The sequence below is a fragment of the Mesoplodon bidens genome, assembly GCF_964165515.1.
Source record: "Mesoplodon bidens genome assembly, chromosome: 2".
In the NCBI taxonomy this organism is placed as follows: Eukaryota; Metazoa; Chordata; class Mammalia; order Artiodactyla; family Ziphiidae; genus Mesoplodon; species Mesoplodon bidens.
In genome coordinates, this window is record NC_138177.1 from 119386248 (window position 1) to 119408229 (window position 21982).

At 41.9% G+C, this 21982-nt stretch overlaps 1 protein-coding gene across 1 annotated transcript in view; it reads right to left on the reverse strand.

The window, feature by feature from the left end:
• ST6GALNAC5 (ST6 N-acetylgalactosaminide alpha-2,6-sialyltransferase 5) overlaps positions 1-21421 on the reverse strand; it is a gene marked incomplete at both ends in the record, with an annotated part of 176716 nt that extends 155295 nt beyond the window's left edge. The window contains 2 exons of the mRNA XM_081226588.1: positions 20416-20613; positions 21407-21421. Coding sequence (XP_081082714.1) covers positions 20416-20613; positions 21407-21421 — 213 coding nt within the window. The remainder of the gene's footprint in view (positions 1-20415; positions 20614-21406) is intronic.
• Positions 21422-21982: the final 561 nt, after the last annotated feature.

The following is a 21982-nucleotide window of genomic DNA, read 5'->3' on the forward strand; positions in this document are numbered from 1 at the left end:
TAATGACAGAATTATTCTACCCATGGACTAGAAGAATAATGAGGAGTTTTGAAATTATGCTAAAGTCAAGAAATAACACTTAGCACATATTTGAAAAATGTAAAAAAGAGTAGCTCAGAGACATCATTGAGTACCAAAAAAAAAGTCAAGAAGAACAGTCACAGATTCAACAACTTGGGTTAAAATAAGATAAAGGAATTAAAATGTTTTATAAAACTAGAAGATAAAAAAGAAATACAGAAAAGTTTGCTGATTAAGAAGGTGATACTTACAAATATTTGTGTTGCAAAATTTCTTTTTAGGAAAGACAGTTATATCAAAGTAAACCTGCATTGTATATGGGCAAGCAATTAGATCTGTAATATATATGGACAGGGAATTAAGTCACAAGTGGAAGCCCAGAAAATGAAGGCTAACATGAGGCATACATCTGGAAAGGGACCATCCACTGACCAAGAAGATGTCAATCATCTCTGAGCCCTGGAAGCCCGTATGAGTTTGTCACTAGCTACATCCCCAAAATAGCTACTGATGGGTTGGAGGGAATTTAGAGAAAAGTGACCAGAAGGATTAAGGGACTGTTGGGAATGATTCATAAAACTGAAAAATCCTGGAACACTTTCTGTAACTAAGAAAACAGGCAGAGGATGAAAGGTAGGGATGGAAGCATCGCTACCACTAAAAAGTGCTGGAGAGTTGTAAACAACGAGGAAAGAGAAGAGTGTTTAGGGAATTCCCTGGTGGTCCAGTGGTTAGGACTCCAAACTTTCACTGCTGAGGGTGCGGGTTCGAATCCCTGGTTGGGGAGTCGGGGAACTAAGATCCCACAAACCACGCACCACCACCAAAGGAAAAAAAAGTGTTTATGCTAATAAGGGATGTACACATCTTCAGGATTAATAAGTAGAGAACTCAGTATCAATATCAAGACATATTTACTAATTATCCCAACTCTAACTGGAATATATTTGGGTTTTAAGCTATTAAAAAAGATGTCCTTTGGGGACCTCCTTGGTGGTGCAGCGGTTAAGAATCCACCTGCCAATGCACGGGACACAGTTTTGAGCCCTGGCCCAGGAAAATCCCATGTGCCGCGGAGCAACTGGGCCTGTGTGTCACAACTACTGAGCCTGTGTTCTAGAGCCAGTGAGCCACAACTACTGAGACCACATGCCACAACTACTGAAGCCTGCGCGCCTCGAGTCCGTGCTCCGCAACAAGAGAAGCCACTGCAATGAGAAGCCCGCGCACCACAACAAAGGCCCAAAGTAGCCAAAAAAAAAAAAAAAATGTCTTTAGGATCTAACTGTATAGCTCATGCCCTCTGCTATACTACCAATCACGTGATATGGTAACACTATATACATATAGACCCCAAATACCTAACATATATGAATTAAAAGCAGGATAGAAGTACATTAAAGTGTAACAGATACATACATTTGATATGTATGAAAAAAATCTGTAAGGAAATACATTACATTATCAACAGTAATTATGTCTGGGTGGTAAGTTTATGAATAATTGTTATTTTCTTTTTTTACCATTTGCCATTTTGAGAAGACAATGAGAATATATGCAACTGGGTGGGGGTAAAGTTTGCTTTTCAAAACTAGCCCTCTATGTCTGTTCTCTCATTTCTTTTTCAACATGTTATTGCGGGGATGATGCAGAAGCAGCTCTTCTCAGGTAGAAGGCATTCCACGCTCTCAAATACGGCCTACAGGCATAGTTTTCATGAAACAGTACTGAGTTTTGGTGTTCGCAGGCAGAATACCCTGGAAGATACAGGTCTGCCTCCTTTCCATCCTTCAGACCTTCTAAAGGGTGAGACACCATCAAGATGCTCTGTGGACCCATTAAGAATGATCCTTCACTTGGCAGAGATTAATAACTCCCTTGAGGACCTGAGCCTGCTCATCTTAGCGGGCCACCATGGTGCTCATTTCAGAAAAAACAAAACAAAACAACAATGTGATTCCTAGTCAGAGGAACTTATTTTCGACAGATTCCTTGTCCATTGATGTTCTGTTCTGTTGTCACACAGCACAACAAATCACATTCAAACGTAATAACATCAAACCACTCTTACCCCACTGCAGAGCCCATGACAAGCCACCCTTATTGCCTTTCTAGAACCCAATCAGTATTTCGCGTCTGTACAGCCAGAAAGAGAGCCCCTTTGTTAACAGGGAAGAAGCAACTGGTCTTATTTTTTCACTCTGGTCCTTTTTCTTAGTCCTGGGTCCAGTTATTTCATCTTTATACTTCACTAGTGCAGGCCCATCCAGTCCGCATACCCTGTTCTCTTATGACAGCTTTCTCTGACTTTTATTTCTGAACTTCTGTATTGAAACTCCATTACATTTCAAATGGAGCCAAAAACCACACACAGCTGTTAGTAAGAGTGATGGGCATAAGTCTTCAAGGGATTCATGATGGCTAGAGCATCAGGGTAAAGCTTCTTTTTCTTTGGTAATGGGGAACACACACAGATTCTTATAATCCCCTCTCCCTTTTCCATGTTCCAGAAAACAAGCAGAATGTGATCACTTCCACCACTTTGTTCAAAACTTGCAACAAGAGGAATAAAAATGAAATGATCCAGCTTTATGATTTGCACTACAGAATGGAAGCACATACTACTTAGGTAATGGGAGACGACTTGGAAATCCCTGATGGCAGCCTGGCAGGTGCAACATTGCCAAGTAACTCCAAACAGGAGCCCCATAAAACCAGAGTTCATTCAGATGTATATATTTTTTGCTCCCAACCAAATGCTTTTGAATGAATTAGGAACAAGACCCCCCCACCCCTTGACAAACTTTTCCTTTCTGGTGCAAGGCAAATAGAAACTTTACTTTTCTTAGAAGCTGTGAACAGACTTAAGTGATTTAAAAGAACACTGATTGCTCTCTCTCTAACTATGGGAATGAAAGGAGAGGAAACCACCTTCCACCCCATACTTCCAACAGATCTATACCTGGTGAGATTTATTATGCAACAAAATCTCCCTTGATAAGGTTATTCTAGAATAAATTCTCTCCCAGTAGAACTGTTACCTAATAAAGTATCTTCATCACATTTATTCCACACCCCACTGGCTCTGCTGCAGGTGGAGGGTTTAATTCCTGTCATTCGTTGCCAGTGTGCGTCAGGGAGTTTCCACGAACAGCTTGCTTCAGCCTTAACCATCACACCATTGTTTTGCTCAAGTCAGTATGCGGTATTGAGATGCACAGTGAGGTTCAAAATTGGAGCGCCATCTGGGATCATCCTCAAACTCTTCACTAAATACAGAGAGGCAATCTTGAGCCACAAACCTTCTGCTGTTCAAGAAGATGCACTCAGCCTGTCTGCACCGACACAGTGGGGTGGGTGATCACAGAAACTTAAGGCAGGCAGAAACCTTAGGTCTCTTTTCCTCTCACTCACTCAGATCACATCCACACTCCGCTAACTGGTCCCTCTTCCTATAATCTAGGACCGCTCTGACCTGTGCCATGCCAAAGCCACAGGGATCCATTGAAACACAATCTGATGAAGTCACTCCTCTAATTCACCCGTTAAAGACTTCCTCAAAGCTTTCAGGAAAAAAAGCTAATCTCCATAACATGTAAATCTTTCTTTCCAAATCTGTGCTGTAATTTTATGTCTGTTTACATACCTCTCTCCTAGATGTAAGTTTCATAGAGTCAGGGATCCCACCTTGTGCATCGTTGCCTTCTGGGTCCCGAACACAATGGCAAGTCACACAATATTATTTGATAAATGAGAGACCGAATGAAATCTAGCTTAACTGCCCCTTCTACAGACTAGCCTACAAGTTACATGGCTTTCCAAAGTGCTCATAACAAGTAAAAAGCTTAGACATGCCTCCCTGCCTCCTAGGATACCATACTGTCCTTAAATACAGGCATTCCCATCTCTCAACACCTGGGCAACCACTCTGGAAAGATCTGCAAATGCTGCTCTGCATTTAAAGGGGAACCAGGAACTAAAGATGTGTCTGCCACAAATGTGAAGTCCTTCTGCCCCTACTTATCATTTCTGTCATTCTTATGTTAAGTCTATTAGCCAGACTTGTTCAAATCTCTTCCTATTACATATCATTACAACAGGATTCTGTCCACCTAACGTTCAACAAAGATGTGTTGAGTTTCGCCATGTATGAGGTACAGCTTTAGGTTCTGGAAATACCAGGATGGATAAGTTATGTTCCTGGTCTCAAGAAGGTACAGCTGGGCTTCCCTGGTGGAGCAGTGGTTGAGAGTCCACCTGCTGATGCAGGGGACACGGGTTCGTGCCCCAATCCGGGAAGATCCCACATGCCGCGGAGTGGCTAGGCCCGTGAGCCATGGCCGCTGAGCCTGCGCATCTGGAGCCTATGCTCCGCAACAGGAGAGGCCACAACAGTAAGAGGCCCACCTACCGCAAAAAAAAAAAAAAAAAAAAAGAAGGTACAGCCTAGTCGAGGAGACAAGCATGCAGACAAATAATAGCAATACTTTGTGATTAGAGGCCTGCACAGGATACAGAGAATAGTTTAGCACTTACAAAGATAGAGTCATTGTCATATGTGCTTCCTCCACTGTGATTTTCCTGCGGGTAAGGACTAGGTCCTTCCTCTCGTTTCCTCCTCTGAGTCTAGTACATAGTAGGCACTCAGCCAATATGTGATTGACTAACTGATACACTGCTGGCATAAGACAATGCAGGGCTTACTCTGCATAGAGGTTGTATCTGGGAAAACTTTAGGAAGGAGATGCTTGCGCTGGATTTTAATGGATGATTCGTCCCCTACCTGGTGGATAAAATGAGAGAGGGAGGAAGAGCAGGTAAGTGTGAAACAGCAAGCAGTGTTCCTAGGGTGTGTGCAGCCTGGGCTGCGGGCTGCTGTGGGAGGTGAGGTTGGAGAATTAGGCCATGCAGACCCTGTTGGGCCTTGTGAGCCTTCCTATGGAGTCTGAACTTGATCCTCCAGGCAGTGGGAAGCCATTGGAGGCATGCAAGGAACACAAGCAAATCTGTAAATGAGAAACACAGTAATGCAGTTCAGTCAGTGGAGAGGTCCCATATGTGCAATTAATTTCCGGGATATGCTTTCTTATTAAAAAATGGTTTAACTCTGCATTTCAGTCTGCCAGGGTATCCTCAGACTCTGTGAGGTTCCCAGGAACAATAAAGACACCTCCTTAGCTATTAAAAGAGAATATAATAAAGAAAGTTTCCTTTTCATTCTGAGCTACAACAACTATCAAGTTTAATTTTCCCTACCATGGGTAAAATGGTTTCTTATTTGCCTAAAGTAATTCTATCTCAGAGTAAGAATCACATCTCAGAATTTAGGAGGAATCAATGGTTACTTGCAGAATGGCAGTCCAGATACTTGGTGAACTGAGTCTCCTGATAGTGTTTCCTTCCCCACTGTGGAGAAGGTAATTCAGATAAATAAGTGGTCTAGTCATGACATTTTCTGCAAATAATTAAACACAACATTCCTTTTGGCTTGGTTTACTTTTTAAAGGCAAAATTCACTCTGATTTGCAAATTGTTCCAATTACATCAGTATCATGCATTTTGTGCAGCCTTTAGAGTACCCATTGCTAAGTCAGTGGCTGGTGGGAGCTCTTTTTAACTACCCAGAGGCATATTCTCAAATTCATTTCAGAATAATAAGATGTTTAAATATTTATCTCTTTCCAATAACTGGATAGGCCTAGGCTCTTCATTTTAATAAATTCTGTTCAAATAATGTTGAGTCACGGCTTAGAATATACTGGCACTGAATTTCCCTTACGGTAATGATATTCACATTAGAGACCCACATTTTAGCCCTAGCACTGCCACTAACCCTCGACTTTGGGCAAATCGCATGACCACCCTTGAATTCCTTTTGATAATTTTGAAGTTTTCATTCCAGCTCTAAAATTTTGAGGATTTCTTAAGAGCTCTGATTAGTACAAGAAAGTAGAAATAAAATAGTTACAGAGCTACAAATTGTGGCTGGAGAAATGGACATTTATGATGTGTAGCTATTCCTTGACAGTAACTCCAAGCAGTCAGAAACAGTCTTATTTTAGAAGAAATATAAAATCTTCATATAGATACACTTATTTATTCAATAAATACTTATTGAAGACCCATTATATGCCAGTCTGGGAATTCAATGACAAAAAAAGAGAAAAAAATTCCCAGACTCCACGAGTCAAGCTGAGAAAGCAGACAATTTTAGACAAGAAATGACAATCAACCAGAATAAGTATTATCATGAGATGCTGGCTATGATGACAAAACACACAGCTCAGATCTTTCCTGGGCTACAAGTCCAGGAAGGCTTCCCTGCCGATATACTGTCTAAACTGAGCCTATTCATGCCTGTGGCTTTTATTTGGGAAACCATATTGAATAGAGCATGCAATGAAAATATTTTTTTGTCCCAGGCTCACACTAAGAGTTTAAGACTAAAAGAGCTTATGAAGAGGAATCTGAGTACATCTCATAAATGCTCCCATCCCCAAGTTTTTATTGATCATTTGATCATAAATCTACTGACTCACAAGGGGATTCTTCTCTTGAATCACAAGGTATGGGTAATAATATTATTATTTAAGAAATAATCACTCCTTGTCTTTCTATATCTAAGATCCTTCACAGCTGATCAAAGGCTATGTAATAGGTGTATAGAAGGGTTCCAGAATCATTTATTGATTGATGATGGGTTTTAATGTTTCAGTCTTTTCTCATCTTTAATCTCTCTTTATCCCAATATTTGCAGGACAGGAATTATACTGAGCTGCTGTTTGACTTCAGAGATAAGGAAAGTCCCCTCTATAACAGATCTCATGTTTCCAGGATGGATCTGATTGCAAATATTCTGTCTTGTGGCCAACACAATTATGTTCAAATTCATCATACCATGAATTATGAGATTTGGTTTGGAAATATAGTCACCATATGTTACAGACACATGTGAACAGGGTAAGAGGGTTCACTCCCTTCAAGCATCCAGGAGATCCTATGCCATGCCAAAGGAGAATCATAAAGAGATTAAATATTTCGAACTTAAAATTAATTCATGCTGGCAGAGCTTCAAGATGGTGGAGGAGTAAGACATAGAGATCACCTTTCTCCCCACAAATACATCAAAAATACATCTACATGTAGAACAACTCCTACAGAACACCTACTGAATGCTGGCAGAAGACCTCAGTCTTCCCAAAAGGCAAGAAACTCCCCACATACCTGAGTAGGACAAAAGAAAAAAGAAAAAAACAGAGACAAAAGAATAGGGACAGGACCTGCACCAGTGGGAGGGAGCTGTGAAGAAGGAAAGGTGTCCACACATTAGGAAGCCCTTTCACTAACGGAGACGGGGGGGGGGAGGGGGAAGCTTCGGTGCCATGGAGGAGAGCATAGCAACAGGGGTGCAGAGGGAAAAGCGGAGAGATTCCCGCATAGAGGATCAGTGCCGACCAGCCCTCACCAGCTTGAGAGGCTAGTCTGCTCAGCCGCCAGGGTGGGTGGGGACTAGAAGCCGAGGCTCCAGCTTTGGACGTCAGACCCCAGGGAAAGGACTGGGGTTGGCTGCGTGAACACAGCCTGAAGGGGGCTAGTGCACCACAGCTAGCCAGGAGGGAGTCTGGGAAAAAGTTTGGACTTGCCCAAGAGGCAAGAGACCATTGTTTTGGGGTGTGTGAGGAGAGGGGATTCAGAGCACCACCTAAACGAGCTCCAGAGATGGGCGTGAGCTGCGGCTATCAGCGTGGACCCCAGAGATGGGCATGAAATGCTAAGGCTGCTGCTGCAGCCACCAAGAAGCCTGTGCATAAGCACAGGTCACTATCCACACCTCCCCTCCCGGGAGCCTGTGCCGCCCACCACTGCCAGGGTCCCGTGATCCAGGGACAACTTCCCCAGGAGAACACACATCATGCCTCAGGCTGTTGCAATGACACACTGGCCTCTGCTGCCTCAGGCTCGCCCCGCATTCTATATCTCTCCCTCCCCCTGGCCTGAGTTAACCAGAGCCCCCTAATCAGCTGCTACTTTAAACCCATCCTGTCTGGGCAAGGAGAAGATGCTCTCAGATGACCTACATGCAGAGGCAGGGGCTAATCCAAATCTGAACCCCAGGAGCTGTGCGAACAAAGAAGAGAAAGGGAAATCTCTCCCAGCAGCCTCAGGACCAGCAGATTAAATCTCCACAGTCAGACTGATGTACCCTTCAGCTGTGGAATTCCTGAATAGACAACGAATCATCCAAAATTGAGGAGTTCGACTTTGGGGGCAACTGTAGACTTTGGGTTTGCTTTCTGCAACTAACTTGTTTCTGGTTTAATATTTATCTTAGTTTAGTATTTAGAGCTTACTATCACTGGTAGATTTGTTTATTGATTTGGTTGCTCTCTTCCTTCTTTTTTTCTAATATATATATTTTTCCTTTTTCTCCTTTTGTGACTGTGTATGTGTATGCTTTGTGTGATTTTGTCTGTATAGCTTTGCTTTTAGCATTTGTCCTAGGGTTCTGTCTGTCTGAGGGGTTTTTTGTATAGTTTTTAGCACTTCTTATCATTGGCGGATTTGTTTTTTGGTTTGGTTGTGCTCTCATTCTTTTTCTTTTTATTACTTTTTAATTATTTTTAATATTTTTTAATTTTTTTATTTAGTAACTTTATTTTATATTATTTATTTTACTTTCTTTCTTTCTTTCTTTCTTTCTTTCTTTTTTTCTTTCTTTCTTTCTTTCTTTCTTTCTTTCTTTCTTTTTTTCTCCCTTTTCTTGTGAGCCATGTGGCAGACAGAGTCTTGGTGCTCCAGCCAAGTGTCAGGCCTGAGCCTCTGAGTTGGCAGAGCCGAGTTCAGGACATTGGTCCACCAGAGACCTCCCCACCTGACGTAATATCAAATGGCAAAAGCTCTCTCAGAGATCTCCATCTCAATGCTAAGACCCAGCTCCACTCAACGACCAGCAAGCTACAGTGCTGGACACCCTATGCCAAACAACTAGCAAGAGAGGAACACAACCCAACCCATTAGTAGAGAGGCTGCCTAAAATCATAGTAAGTTCACAGACACACCAAAACACACCACTTGATGCAGTCCTGCCCACCAGAAAGGCAAGATCCAGCCTCATCCACCAGAACACAGGCACAAGTCCCCTCCACCAGGAAGCCTACACAACCCACTGAACCAACCTTACCCACTGGGGGTAGACATCAAAAACAATGGGAACTACGAACCTGCAGGCTGCAGAAAGGAGACCCTAAACACAGTAAGTTAAGCAAAATGAGAAGACAGAGAAATACACAGCAGATGAAAGAGCAATGTAAAAACCCACCAGACCAAACAAATGAAGAGGATATAGGCAGTCTACCTGAAAAAGTATTCAGAGTAATGATAGTAATGATGATCCAAAATCTTTGAAATAGAATGGAAAAAATACAAGAAACATTTAACAAAGACCAAGAAAAACTAGAGAGCAAACAAACAATGATGAACAACACAATAAATGAAATTTAAAATTATCTAGGAAGAATCAATAGCAGAATAACTGAGGCAGAAGAACGGATAAGTGACTTGGAAGATAAAATAGTGGAAATAACTACTGCAGAGCAGAATAAAGAAAAAAGAATGAAAAGAATTGAGGACAGTCTCAGAGACCTCTGGGACAACACTAAATGTACCAATTTCGAACTATAGGGGTCCCAGAAGAAGAGAAAAAGAAAGGGACTGAGAAATATTTGAACAGATTATAGTTGAAAACTTCCCTAATATGGGAAAGGAAATAGTCAATCAAGTCCAGGAAGTGCAGAGAGTCCCATACAGGATAAATCCAAGGGAAAACACTCCAAGACACATATTAATCAAACTATCAAAAATTAAATACAAAGAAAAAATATTAAAAGCATCAAGGGAAAAGCAACAAATAACATACAAGGGAATCCCCATAAGGTTAACAGCTGATTTCTCAGCAGAAACTCTGCAGGCCAGAAGGGAGTGGCAGGACATATTTAAAGTGATGAAAGGGAAAAACCTACAACCAAGATTACTCTACCCAGCAAGGATCTCATTCAGATTCGACGGGGAAATTAAAACCTTTACAGACAAGCAAAGGCTAAGACAATTCAGCACCATCAAACCAGCTTTACAACAAATCCTAAAGAAACTTCTCTAGAAACGAAACACAAGAGAAGGAAAAGACCTACAATAACAAGCCCAAAACAATTAAGAAAATGGTAATAGGAACACACATATGGATAACTACCTCGAGTGTAAATGGATTAAGTCCTCTAACCAAAAGACATAGACTGGGTGAATGGATACAAAAACAAGTCCTGGGCTTCCCTGGTGGCGCAGTGGTTGAGAATCTGCCTGCTAATGCAGGGGACACGGGTTCGAGCCCTGGTCTGGGAAGATCCCACATGCCACGGAGCAACTAGGCCCATGAGCCACAACTACTGAGCCTCCGTGTCTGGAGCCTGTGCTCCACAACAAGAGAGGCTGTGATAGTGAGAGCCCTGCGCACTGCGATGAAGAGTGGCCCCCGCTTGCCACAACTAGAGAAAGCCCTCACACAGAAACGAAGACCCAACACAGCAAAAAAAAAATTAATTAATTAATAAAAAAACCTCCTACCCCCAACATCTTAAAAAAAAAACAAAACAAGTCCTGTATATATGTTGTCCACAAGAGACCCACTTCAGACCTAGGGACACATACAGACTGAAAGTGAGGGGATGGAAAAAGATATTCCAGGTAAATGGAAATCAAAAGAAAGCTGGAGTAGCAATTCTCATATCAGACAAACTAGACTTTAAAATATAGACCACTACAAGAGGCAAAGAAGGACACCACATAATGATTAAGGGATCAATCCAAGAAGAAGATATAACAATTTTAAATATTTATGCACCCAACACAGGGGCACCTGAATACATAAGGCAAATGCTAACAGCCATAAAAGGGGAAGTTGACAGTAACACAATCATAGTAGGGGACTTTAACACCCCAATTTCACCAATGGACAGAACACCCAAAATGAAAATAAATAAGGAAACACAAGCTTTAAATGACATGTGAAACAATATGGACTTAACTGAAAATTAAAGGAAATTCCATCCAAAAACAACAGAATACACTTTCTTGTCAAGTGCTCATGGAACATTCTCCAGGATACATAATATCTTGGGTCACAAATCAAGCCTTGGTAAATTTAAGAAAATTGAAATCATATCAAGTATCTTTTCTGACCACAACGCTATAAGACTAGATATCAATTACAGGAAAAAATCTGTAAAAAATACAAACACATGGATGCTAAACAATACACTACTAAATAACCAAGAGATCACTGAAGAAGTGAAAGGGAAAATTTAAAAATATCTATAAACAAATGACAATGAAAACACAACAGCCCAAAACCTACGGGATGCAGCAAAAGCAGTTCTAAGAGGGAAGTTTATAGCAATACAATCCTACCTCAAGAAACAAGAAACATCTCAAATAAACAACCTAACCTTACACATAAAGCAATTAGAGAATGAAGAAAAAAAATAAACCCCAAAGTCAGCAGAAGGAAGGAAATCATAAAGATCAGATCAGAAATAAATAAAACTAAAAGTGGGTTCTTTGAGAAGATAAACCAAATTGATAAACTATTAGCCAGACTCATCAAGAAAATAAGGGAGAAGATTCAAATCAATAGAATTAGAAATGAAAATGGAGAAGTAACAACTGACAGTGCAGAAACACAAAGGATCATGAGAGATTACTACAAGCAACTATATGCAAATCAAATAAACAACCCAGAAGAAATGGACAAATTCTTAGAAAAGCACAACCTCCCAAGACTGAACCAGGAAGAAATAGAAAATATAAACACACCAATCACAAGCACTGAAATTGAAACTGTGATGAAAAATCTTCCAACAAACAAAAGCCCAGGACCAGATGGCTTCACAGGTGAATTCTATCAAACATTTAGAGAAGAGCTAACACCTATCCTTCTCAAACTCTTCCTAAATGTAGCAGAGGGAGGAACACTCCCAAACTCATTCTATGAGGCCAACATCACCCTGATACCAAAACCAGACAAAGATGTCATGCAAAAAAAGGAAAACTACAGGCCAATCTCACTGATGAATATAGATGCAAAAATCCTCAACAAAATACTAGCAAACAGAATCCAACAGAACATTAAAAGGATCATACACCATGATCAAGTGGGGTTTATCCCAGGAATGCAAGATTTTTCAATATATGCAAATCAATCAATGTGATACACCATATTAACAAATTGAAGAATAAAAACCATATGATCATCTCAATAGATGCAGAAAAAGCTTTTGACAAAATTCAACACAGATTTATGATAAAAACTGTCCAGAAACTAGGCATAGAGAGAACTTACCTCAGCATAATAAAGGCCATATATGGCAAACCCACAGCCAACATTGTTTTCAATGGTGAAAAACTGAAAGCATTTCCACTAAGATCCAGAAGAAGACAAGGTTGCCCACTCTCACCACTATTATTCAACACAGTTTTGGAAGTTTTAGCCACAGCAATCAGAGACAGCAAAGAAATAAAAGGAATCCAAATCAGAAAAGAAGAAGTAAAACTGTCACTGTTTGCAGATGACATGATACTAGACATAGAGAATCCCAAAGATGCTACCAGAAAACTACTAGAGCTAATCAATGAACTTGGTAAAGTAACAGGTTATAAAATTAATGCACAGAAATCTCTTGCATTCCTATAGACGAATGATGAAAAATCTGAAAGTGAAATTAAGGAAACACTCCCATTTACCACTGCAACAAAAAGAAGAAAATACCTAGGAATAAACCTACCTAGGGAGACAAAAGACCTGTATACAGAAAACTATAAGACACTGATGAAAGAAATTAAAGATGATACAAACAGATAGAGAGATATACCATGTTCTTGGATTGGAAGAATCAACATTGTGAAAATGACTATACTACCCAAAGCAATCTGCAGATCCAGTGCAATCCCTATCAAACTACCAATGGCATTTTTCACAGAACTAGAACAAAAAATTTCACAATTCGTATGCAAACACATAGCCGAAGCAATCTTGAGAAAGAAAAATGGAGCTAGAGGAATCAGTTTCCTGTACTTCAGACTATACTACAAAGCTACAGTAATCAAGACAGTATGGTACTGGCACAAAAACAGAAATATAGATTAATGGAACAGAATAGAAAGCCCAGAGGTAAACCCAGAAACATGTGGTCACCTTATCTTTGATAAAGGAGGCAAGAATATACAATGGAGAAAAGACAGCCTCTTCGATAAGTGGTGCTGGGAAAACTGGACAGCTACATATAAAAGAATGAAATTAGAACACTCCCTAACACCATACACAAAAATAAACTCAAAATGGATTGAAGACCTAAATGTAAGGCCAGACACTATAAAACTCTTAGAGGAAAACAGGCAGAACACTCTATGACATACATCACAGCAAGATCCTTTTTGACCCACCTCCTAGAGAAATGGAAAAAAAAACAAAAATAAACAAATGGGACCTAATGAAACTTAAAAGCTTTTGCACAGGAAAGGAAATCATAAACAAGTCGAAAAGACAACACTCAGAATGGGAGAAAATATTTGCAAGTGAAGCAACTGACAAAGGATTAATCTCCAAATTATACAGGCAGCTTATACAGCTCAATATCAAAAAAACAAACAACCCAATCCAAAAATGGGCAGAGTACCTAAATAGACATTTCTCCAAAGAAGATATACAGATTGCCAACAAACACATGAAAGGATGCTCAACATCACTAATCATTAGAGAAATGCAAATCAAAACTGCAATGAGGTATCACCTCACACCAGTCAGAATGGCCATCATCAAAAATCTAGAAACAATAAATGCTGGAGAGGGTGTGGAGAAAAGGGAACCCTCTTGCACTGTTGGTGGGAATATAAATTGATACAGCCACTGTGGAGAACAGTATGGAGGTTCCTTAAAAAACCAGAACTACCATACGAGTAAAACAATAATTCAAAAAGAGTCATGTACCACAATGTTCACTGCAGTTCTATTTACAATAGGCAGAACATGGAAGCAACCTAAGTGTCCATCGACAGATGAATGGATAAAGAAGATGTGGCACATGTATACAATGGAATATTACTCAGCCATAAAAAGAAAGGAAATTGAGTTATTTATAGTGTGGTGGATGGACCTAGAGACTGTCATACAGAGTGAAGTAAGTCAGAAAGAGAAAAACAAATACTGTATGCTAACACTTATATACAGTATCTAAAAAAGAAAAGGTTCTGAAGAACGTAGGGGCAGGACAGGAATAAAGATGCAGATGTAGAGAATGGACTTGAAGACATGACGAGGGGGAAGGGGAAGCTGGGACGAAGTTAGAGAGTGCCATGGACATTATATACACTACCAAATGTAAAATAGATAGCTAGTGGGAAGCAGCCACATAGCACAGGGAGATCAGCTTATTGCTTTGTGTCCACCTAGAGGGGTAGGATACGGAGGGTGGGAGGGAGACGCAAGAGGGAGGAGATATGGGGATATATGTTTATGTATAGCTGATTCACTTTGTTATACAGCAGAAACTAACACACATTGTAAAGCAATTATACTCCAATAAAGATGTTTTTAAAAAAAGAAAGAAAGCACAATATCCCAGCAATTACAGATTTTTCTTTAGGACACATATTTTATGTTAGGACACATCCTCTGTAAACAGTCAAATAACATCACCCTGCTAATGAGTAGAAAACAGATCAAAGCATCTTAATCTGTTCTTGGCAAAGTCAGTCTAAGTGCAGACGGAACTTTCCACTGTGACTCTACACACGTTTGTCACTGAATCTGACTTTTCCAAAACATCTATAAGTGGGAATGCTTGGGCTTGACATTAATAGCTCTTTGACTTGAAATAGCTCTTTTTCTAATAACTCTTTTTCACAACCAATGAGAGAAAGGAAGCCAGAACGAAGCCATATATTTAAAAGGGCTAATGAATAATAGAATTTTAGTTTCAAAGTTTTATAACTTCTAAGGTAACAACAGTATCTAACTTACTTTATAGATGAGAAAGATCACAGAAATTGCCCCCTTTTTAGTGTCCGTGCCTTGATGTATTGTTTCTTGATTTCATATTATTATTTAGGACTTGCTTTATTATTTAATCTTTCTTGCTTCTTTGTCTTTTCTTTCCAATAAGATCAAAGGTTCTTTGAGGGCAGGGACTGTGCTCTTCTTCCAGGATACCCTGGAATTTTGCAACGATTAGGCCTTCAATGAATATTTACTAAGGGCTATGAGTAGTTCAAAAACCCAGACATTAGCTACAGAACTACACACTATGATGATTAAAAACGTTTCAAATGATGATTCTCAAACTTTAACATGCACAAGAACCATAAGGGAAGCCTATTAAAATGGTAGATTCCCAAATCTCATTCCCAAAGACTCTTATGTTTCAAATCATTTCCTATTATCATTCTTAGGAGGAGGAGGAGTAAATCAAATTTAGGAAAGATGAGACATACCAGGGCCTGGGACTGCACTGATGTGTCTTGCAGAGAAAGGACTTGACATAAGGTAAGGCAGCTTTGTCCTTCTCCAGGGATACCCCACCCCCAATACGCCCTGCGTTCTTCTTTCCTTCCATAAATACTTATTGTGTGCCCACCAATGGCCAAGTATTAGGGCCTGGATTTAAACTGGTCAACAAGATGTATCAGATGCTTTGATATCAGAGCACTTGGATTCTACTTGGGGGGTTGGCAGACAAGAGACAAGTAAACTTTAAGATTATTTCAGATATTGTTAAGTATTGTAAGGAAAATAAAACAGGCTGGTATGATAGAGAATGACTCGTGAGAAGGGGGCTATTTAAAGAGTGTGTTACACAAGAAGACGATATGTGATCTGAGGACTAAATGACCATAAGAAATCAACCATGCAAAAGATCTTGAGTGAGAGCTTTCCAGGGAGATGAAACAACAAGTGCAAAGGTTCTGAGGCAGAATGAGTGTCCAAGGATCAGCAAGGAGGCCAGAATGCCTGAAACTTGAGAGGGAGCTAGGTCAGACCATCTGCTGGGTACAATTTGGGCTTTGGCATAAAAGTATCTTGGGATTACTCCTGTGGGAAGGTGGAGAAATACTCCTGGTTTCAGAATTAAGGAAGGTTAACTATTCAGTAAATGTTAAAATAGTTTAACTTCTCCAGTTAAAAACACCCACGTTATTGGAACTCTTCTCCCATAAAAAACAGTTCATTTCATGATTCCATTTGGTTGATGCTTTGTGATAACACAGTTTTGTTATCATTGGCAGATTACATTTTGTAATACTTGAGCACTGAAAATAAGCTCACTTTAAATTTCTTTGAGATCCAAATTATTTATCATTGATTGGATGCCTCAAATATTATATAACAGGGTCTAATAAATGGTGTAAACTTATATTTGAGAATGTATATACCTCTCTAAAGGAAGAATTCTTACGCCATAATTTCAACGTAAGTTATATGGCATATACCTTTTTTTCCGGTTTTGAATTACTTTTCAACTCTTGCATTGACTTGTCTTATCATTCCAACTGGACATCTACCAATTAATACTGATAGTATTAAACCTCTAAGCAGTTTGGTTTTGTCTGAATAACTGAGTGCTTAAGGAAAGGAAGAATCAAGGGCAAGCATGTCACCAGTACGTGTAAAATCCATTCTTGGGGACTACTACCGAAGCCAGGAGATAGCAGCTCAGCTTCAGGCCCCATTGTCACTGCTTTTTCATAAGCCACCTAAGAAGAGGGCAAGCCAGGTGACAAGTGGGCCTTCTGTGAAAGGGCTCCGGCCCACTGGAAATGGGACTCGGCTCACAGTTTCATTTCACAGGGTCCACCAGATGGCAAATGACTTTATCTACCCAGAGCCAACCCAGACTGAACACATAATGTGCTTCATGCCCCCTTCCACTCTGCTGGGAGACTTGGAGCTTTCCTCTGAGGGTTGCTTGATTTAGTGAGTGAGTGTGTGTGTGTGTGTGTGTGTGTGTGTGTTTGTGTGCATGCGTGTTTTAGTTTGATTATACATTATGCTGCAGTTCTAAAGGCAGAAGTTTCTCCAAGCCATGAAGATTGACTTCTTTGCTTAGATCTGGAAGATCTGATTAGAAATCAATGGCTTCCAAAATCGGGGACCAGGAAATGGCAGGATGCAGATACAGTAGCTGCAGTGACAGACATGTAACGAGATGGAAATGAGTTGGTGGAACATTTGTGGGAAAAGGTCAGGGGAAGGGTTGGGAATGAAGAGAAAAAAATCTATCTAAGAGAAAATGAAATGGTTTCATTATCACAAGAAACTCCAAGTAGCCTTCACTTACTTAGTCATACTGGAATTACAATTTCCGCTAGCATCGTTTGTGAAAGAGGAAGTAGGGAATACGACCATGGAAAGTGATATTTTAAGCTTCAACACATATTGCTCATCACTGGCTTGACTTGCAGCGTGTCTTTCAACAAAAGCACATAGTGATTTAATCTCAACAGTAATTCAGTCTGCAGCATATGAGACAAGACTATCATTGCAGGCAGGCGGTAATTTGTGAAATTCAGGTGCTGAGGATCAGGACCACCTGTTGAATTTAATCTTGGAGTTATAATGTTAATGCCATCATGTAACTGAACAAAAACACTACATATTTATCAGACTTTGGTACCTCTAGCCATGGAGATGTGAACGTTTTCCTAAATGGTATCTGTAACTCTTTCCAGATTCAGTAAATCAATGGCCAATTGAAAGTCTGTTGGAATTCTGATTCAATATGCAGCAGCATATGGCTTGGTGGCCATCACATTCAGCATATTCTATAATTTTTCTAAAGCTTGATGTGAGAGCGGGACAAAAAAGCAATCAGAGTATCATCTGGCAACATAAGAAGAATCGAAAAGCTTTCATTTATCATCCCCTGTGTTAACTGGAAAAAAACATCCTAGTAATAGTCTAACAAATGATTTTTACCTCTGCTGAAGCAAGACTATAGGAAGATCGCAAGTAAACCTAAACAGCAATTTTGGGAGAAGACATAAACGTTTTACACATGCATCTTCAGGCAGCCATTGGAAATGAAACTGCCGAACTTCCGGCCAGTTAAATAGTAGCAGTAAAGTGACTACATTCTGAGCAGAAGTTTACATTTCCTTCAGTGGGACGATTGAAATAATGCCTAAAAAGAAGGCATAGATTTTAATATTTGCATTTGTTCCTTTGCTTGAGGTAGGGTAAACTTTGTTGAACCCTTTGGGTATGGAATTTTGTGAGAGGTTGGTTTTCTATGAAAGAATTTCATTGGTTTTATCTGCTAAGAACTTCCTGGTCACATTTTTAATTCTCTGCTAAGAATTTCAAGGTCTTCCACACATATGTATCATTCACATAACACTTCACAGTTTACAAAACCCTTCGCTACAGATTATCTCAATTTCTCATACAGAGTTCCCACATTCCTTCCCCAAAAGGGCTGTTCTTCATTTTAATGAAATAAGGCTCTGATACATTGAAAATGGAATCCCACATATTTGTGTGAATAAACACTGTTTCGAAAAAGAACATGAGGGCATCATATTTTGACTTAGGCTATCAATATTCTTAGCTGGTGTCTGTCCAGCAGGAGAGCACAGGAAGGGAAGTATTAGCAATATTTTCCTAAAGGCAGATCAAAGCTTACAGCAAATTTACCTTTTGACACCCCTATTAGCCAAAGCTTCACAAGTGCTAGATAGCCATTTCCACTAAACAATAGCCATGAAAATCCACCATGTTCAATATATTCATTATAAACACATAAACACCACATCCATCCACAGTGGGAAGTCAGTGCACAAACTTTTCTAGAACTCCAGCCCTTATGGGTTGCTTGCACATGCAGATACAAAGTATGTAATCAATCAACAACTTAAAGAGAAAACAGAAGCTTGTGAAAACAGAAATTGTGAAACTGATGGCCCACTCTACTTTTGATTTAAGATCTACCACCAGCACCTTCCCCAGTAAATCACTTCCTAATGAAATCTCTCCCTCTTTTCTGCTTCCGTGAATTCTTCCCAGTGCAAGTTCCACTTTTTCAAAGAAACTTTCCTTGATCCTACCCGGGCAGAGATCTTTCTCATCTCTGTACTCCAACAGTAATAACTGTTTATATGCAGTATTTCCTATACATTTGTATCTACTGTCTATCTCTCTGTCTCTCTGTCATCTATCCATCCATCCACATTTCACGGTATGTTGTTTGTTTTCCCGCAGGCATTCAAAGATCCCTAAAGGCTGCGTCCTGCCTTAAATTCTTTTGTATCCTCCAAAATCCTTAGCATTATCCACTGCACAAGTGAGTAGAAGTATTTTGATTGCCACTTTAAAAAAGTTTGACTTTTTCATGCATGGTTAGAACCATCTTTTCACACAAAAGGAGCACCTGCTAAATATTACTTTGGTTCACAACCATACAACCTAGTAATACAAAAAGCAGAATAGCTGGGTGGTTTCAAGAAATCCTCTAGCTTTATAGGGCATATACAGAATGGAATTGTGTTTTAATAAAAATATATTAGCAGCTTCAAATAATGGGGAATACATTTAAACTGTATTAAAATATCTTTTCAGAATCAGGAAACTTGATTAGGATTCTCCCAGAGGCTTCACACACTGAAACGAGAGATTTATTATTCCAGGGAAAGAAGGCTCAATTTCTTAAAAATTCACCTTATTAATTATTAGCCAAGCCATGCAGCGGCTTCCCGGAAGGCAGAGGAAAATAGGCCCTCAACGATGAGTTTCAAGCCAATGGAAGCTGAGTTTGTGCCTCAAGCCTTCCGCGCTTGCCTGGGCGCCGCTCCCCAGGGCTGTAGTAATTTAGCCCAGAGCATCCGAAGCAGAGATCAGATAGGAGTCTGCGAGCCTGAGCTGCGGCCGCGGACTGGCTGCTACTCAGCCTCCGGTTCCCTGTCGGAGGTAAGCTCGGGCTGGTACCCGCGCCATTCCCGGGTCTCCTCCCACTAGGGCGCGACTTGGCTGCCAAACCCGAGGCTTCAGGAACCCTGCACCCAGCGATAGCTGCAATTCTGGGGATGAGGCGGTTCTAATTCCAGGGACAGTTCCTGTTAGGAAATTAGGCTTTGCACCCATCTCATCCCTATTCCCGGAAAAACTTTGCTTCCTGCTCCAAATAGAAATTCACACCAAGTAGGAACTATCTTGTCCCACCCCAGCGGGTCCACTCGCACTTCCAGCCTCTGAATGGCACCTAATCACGGCGCCTCCCAACCCCGGGGAAGGGGGCAAGCTCAGGTGTGCGGGATCCCCAGGCTGGGTGGCGGGAAGGCTGGCGAGCAAGCTGTCACCTTGTGGTCCGCCACGCCAAGGTATCCGTCCAGTGGCCGCGGTCCCGCGGGGGCCTCGGGGTGCGGCGGGGGGCTGCCGGTCGCCGCTGCCTGCTGCTGCTGCGGGGGCCGCTCCTTCTGGCCGCCTAGGCTGCTGTACACGAGCAACAAGCTGGTGCACATGGTGGTGAGCGCTAAACACACTGCCAGACCATGGCGCTGCGGGAGAGCGGGAGAGAGCACAGGAGAGTCGCTGAGCGCCGACCCGGGAGGAGCGCGCCTGGCGGGGACTCCGGCGCGACGGTCAGACGGGCGGGGGCAGCGGGGGTAGCCCGGGTCCCACCTTGGCAGCACGCAGCCCGGCAGAGGAGGCACCGTCGCCCTGCGTACGGCAGGGGATGCTCCCCGCGCGTCGCTGCTCTGGGCCGCCGCCGCCTCCCGCATCCCTCGGCAGAGGACAGGTGGTGCGCGGCGCCCGGCTACGCGAAGAAGAGCGCGCCGGCGGCGGGGGCAGGGGTGGGCTCACACTTTGGGAGGGGGCCCTCTGCCCCAGCTCGGCTTTGGAATGTCTAGCTTCTCCTTTCTGGACCCGTGGGGCTCTACCTTGGCGATCCTTGCAAGTTTGAAATCCGACAAGGAAACCAAGAAAGTCTGCAAAGGTCCCCCCTTCCCGCCCCTCTTAGTTTTTTGCCAGGTTGTTTCGTTAGGGCATCCCCATCCCCGAGCAAGGCGCCCACCACTCCAAGGCTTCTCTAGCTCTCCGCTGGCCGCTCGGAACTCCCGCCGGAGATCCAGGAGCCCAGCAACCCGAGTTCCCATTCGGGCTCTGGGATTCCGAGCCAGGCTGAAGCGAGGAATCGGGAGTGGACGCGGAGCAGGTGGAAAGTTGTCCCTTTGTAACGGGCGACCTCGCAGCGCAGGGTCAGGCACCCCGGAGCTCTCCCGTGCGCCCCGGGGACGCTGCGCCCGGGGGTCCCGCCTCTGCCCAGAGGAGTTATAACAAATGACTCACCACCAGGGTCTTCATTTTGGGCACCTCTTTTCTGCGGAATCCTCAGGCACACGAGTCCGGGGCCACTTTTTCTTGGAGGGTTTCCATCGTGGGTGATGGGGGCGGAAACGGCTCTGATTTTCGCCGGGCCTCCAGCCGCGGCTGAGTGAGCAGGAAAAGCCGCGGGACCCAGGAAGAGCCGCTGTTGCAGAGATTAGAGACAGAATTGAAGCTGAACCGGACCCTCGTAGTCTCTCAGCGATCTACACAACTGCCGCCTGCCGGGTCCTAAAGCCCTCTGCATTCCCCCCTTCCCGCCCCCAAATAATAATCTTTTCAGCCGAGTAGAATTTCTGGGGCGAGAGAGTTAACCGTGCCCATATACCCACCTCTTGGTCCGAAGGCTTATTTATCTTTTATGAAGTCATCAAGTAAAAGGGAAGGAGAACCCTACCGGATTCTGAACATGATAGCCATTTGAAAATTTGCAAACTACGATTTCTGTTCTGTGATTTTGATAAAAACAAGTCAACAGCCCAAATGTCAATAGCTCTATTTATAGCGTTTGCGTTTATGTTCATAGCGTGTTGGAATCTG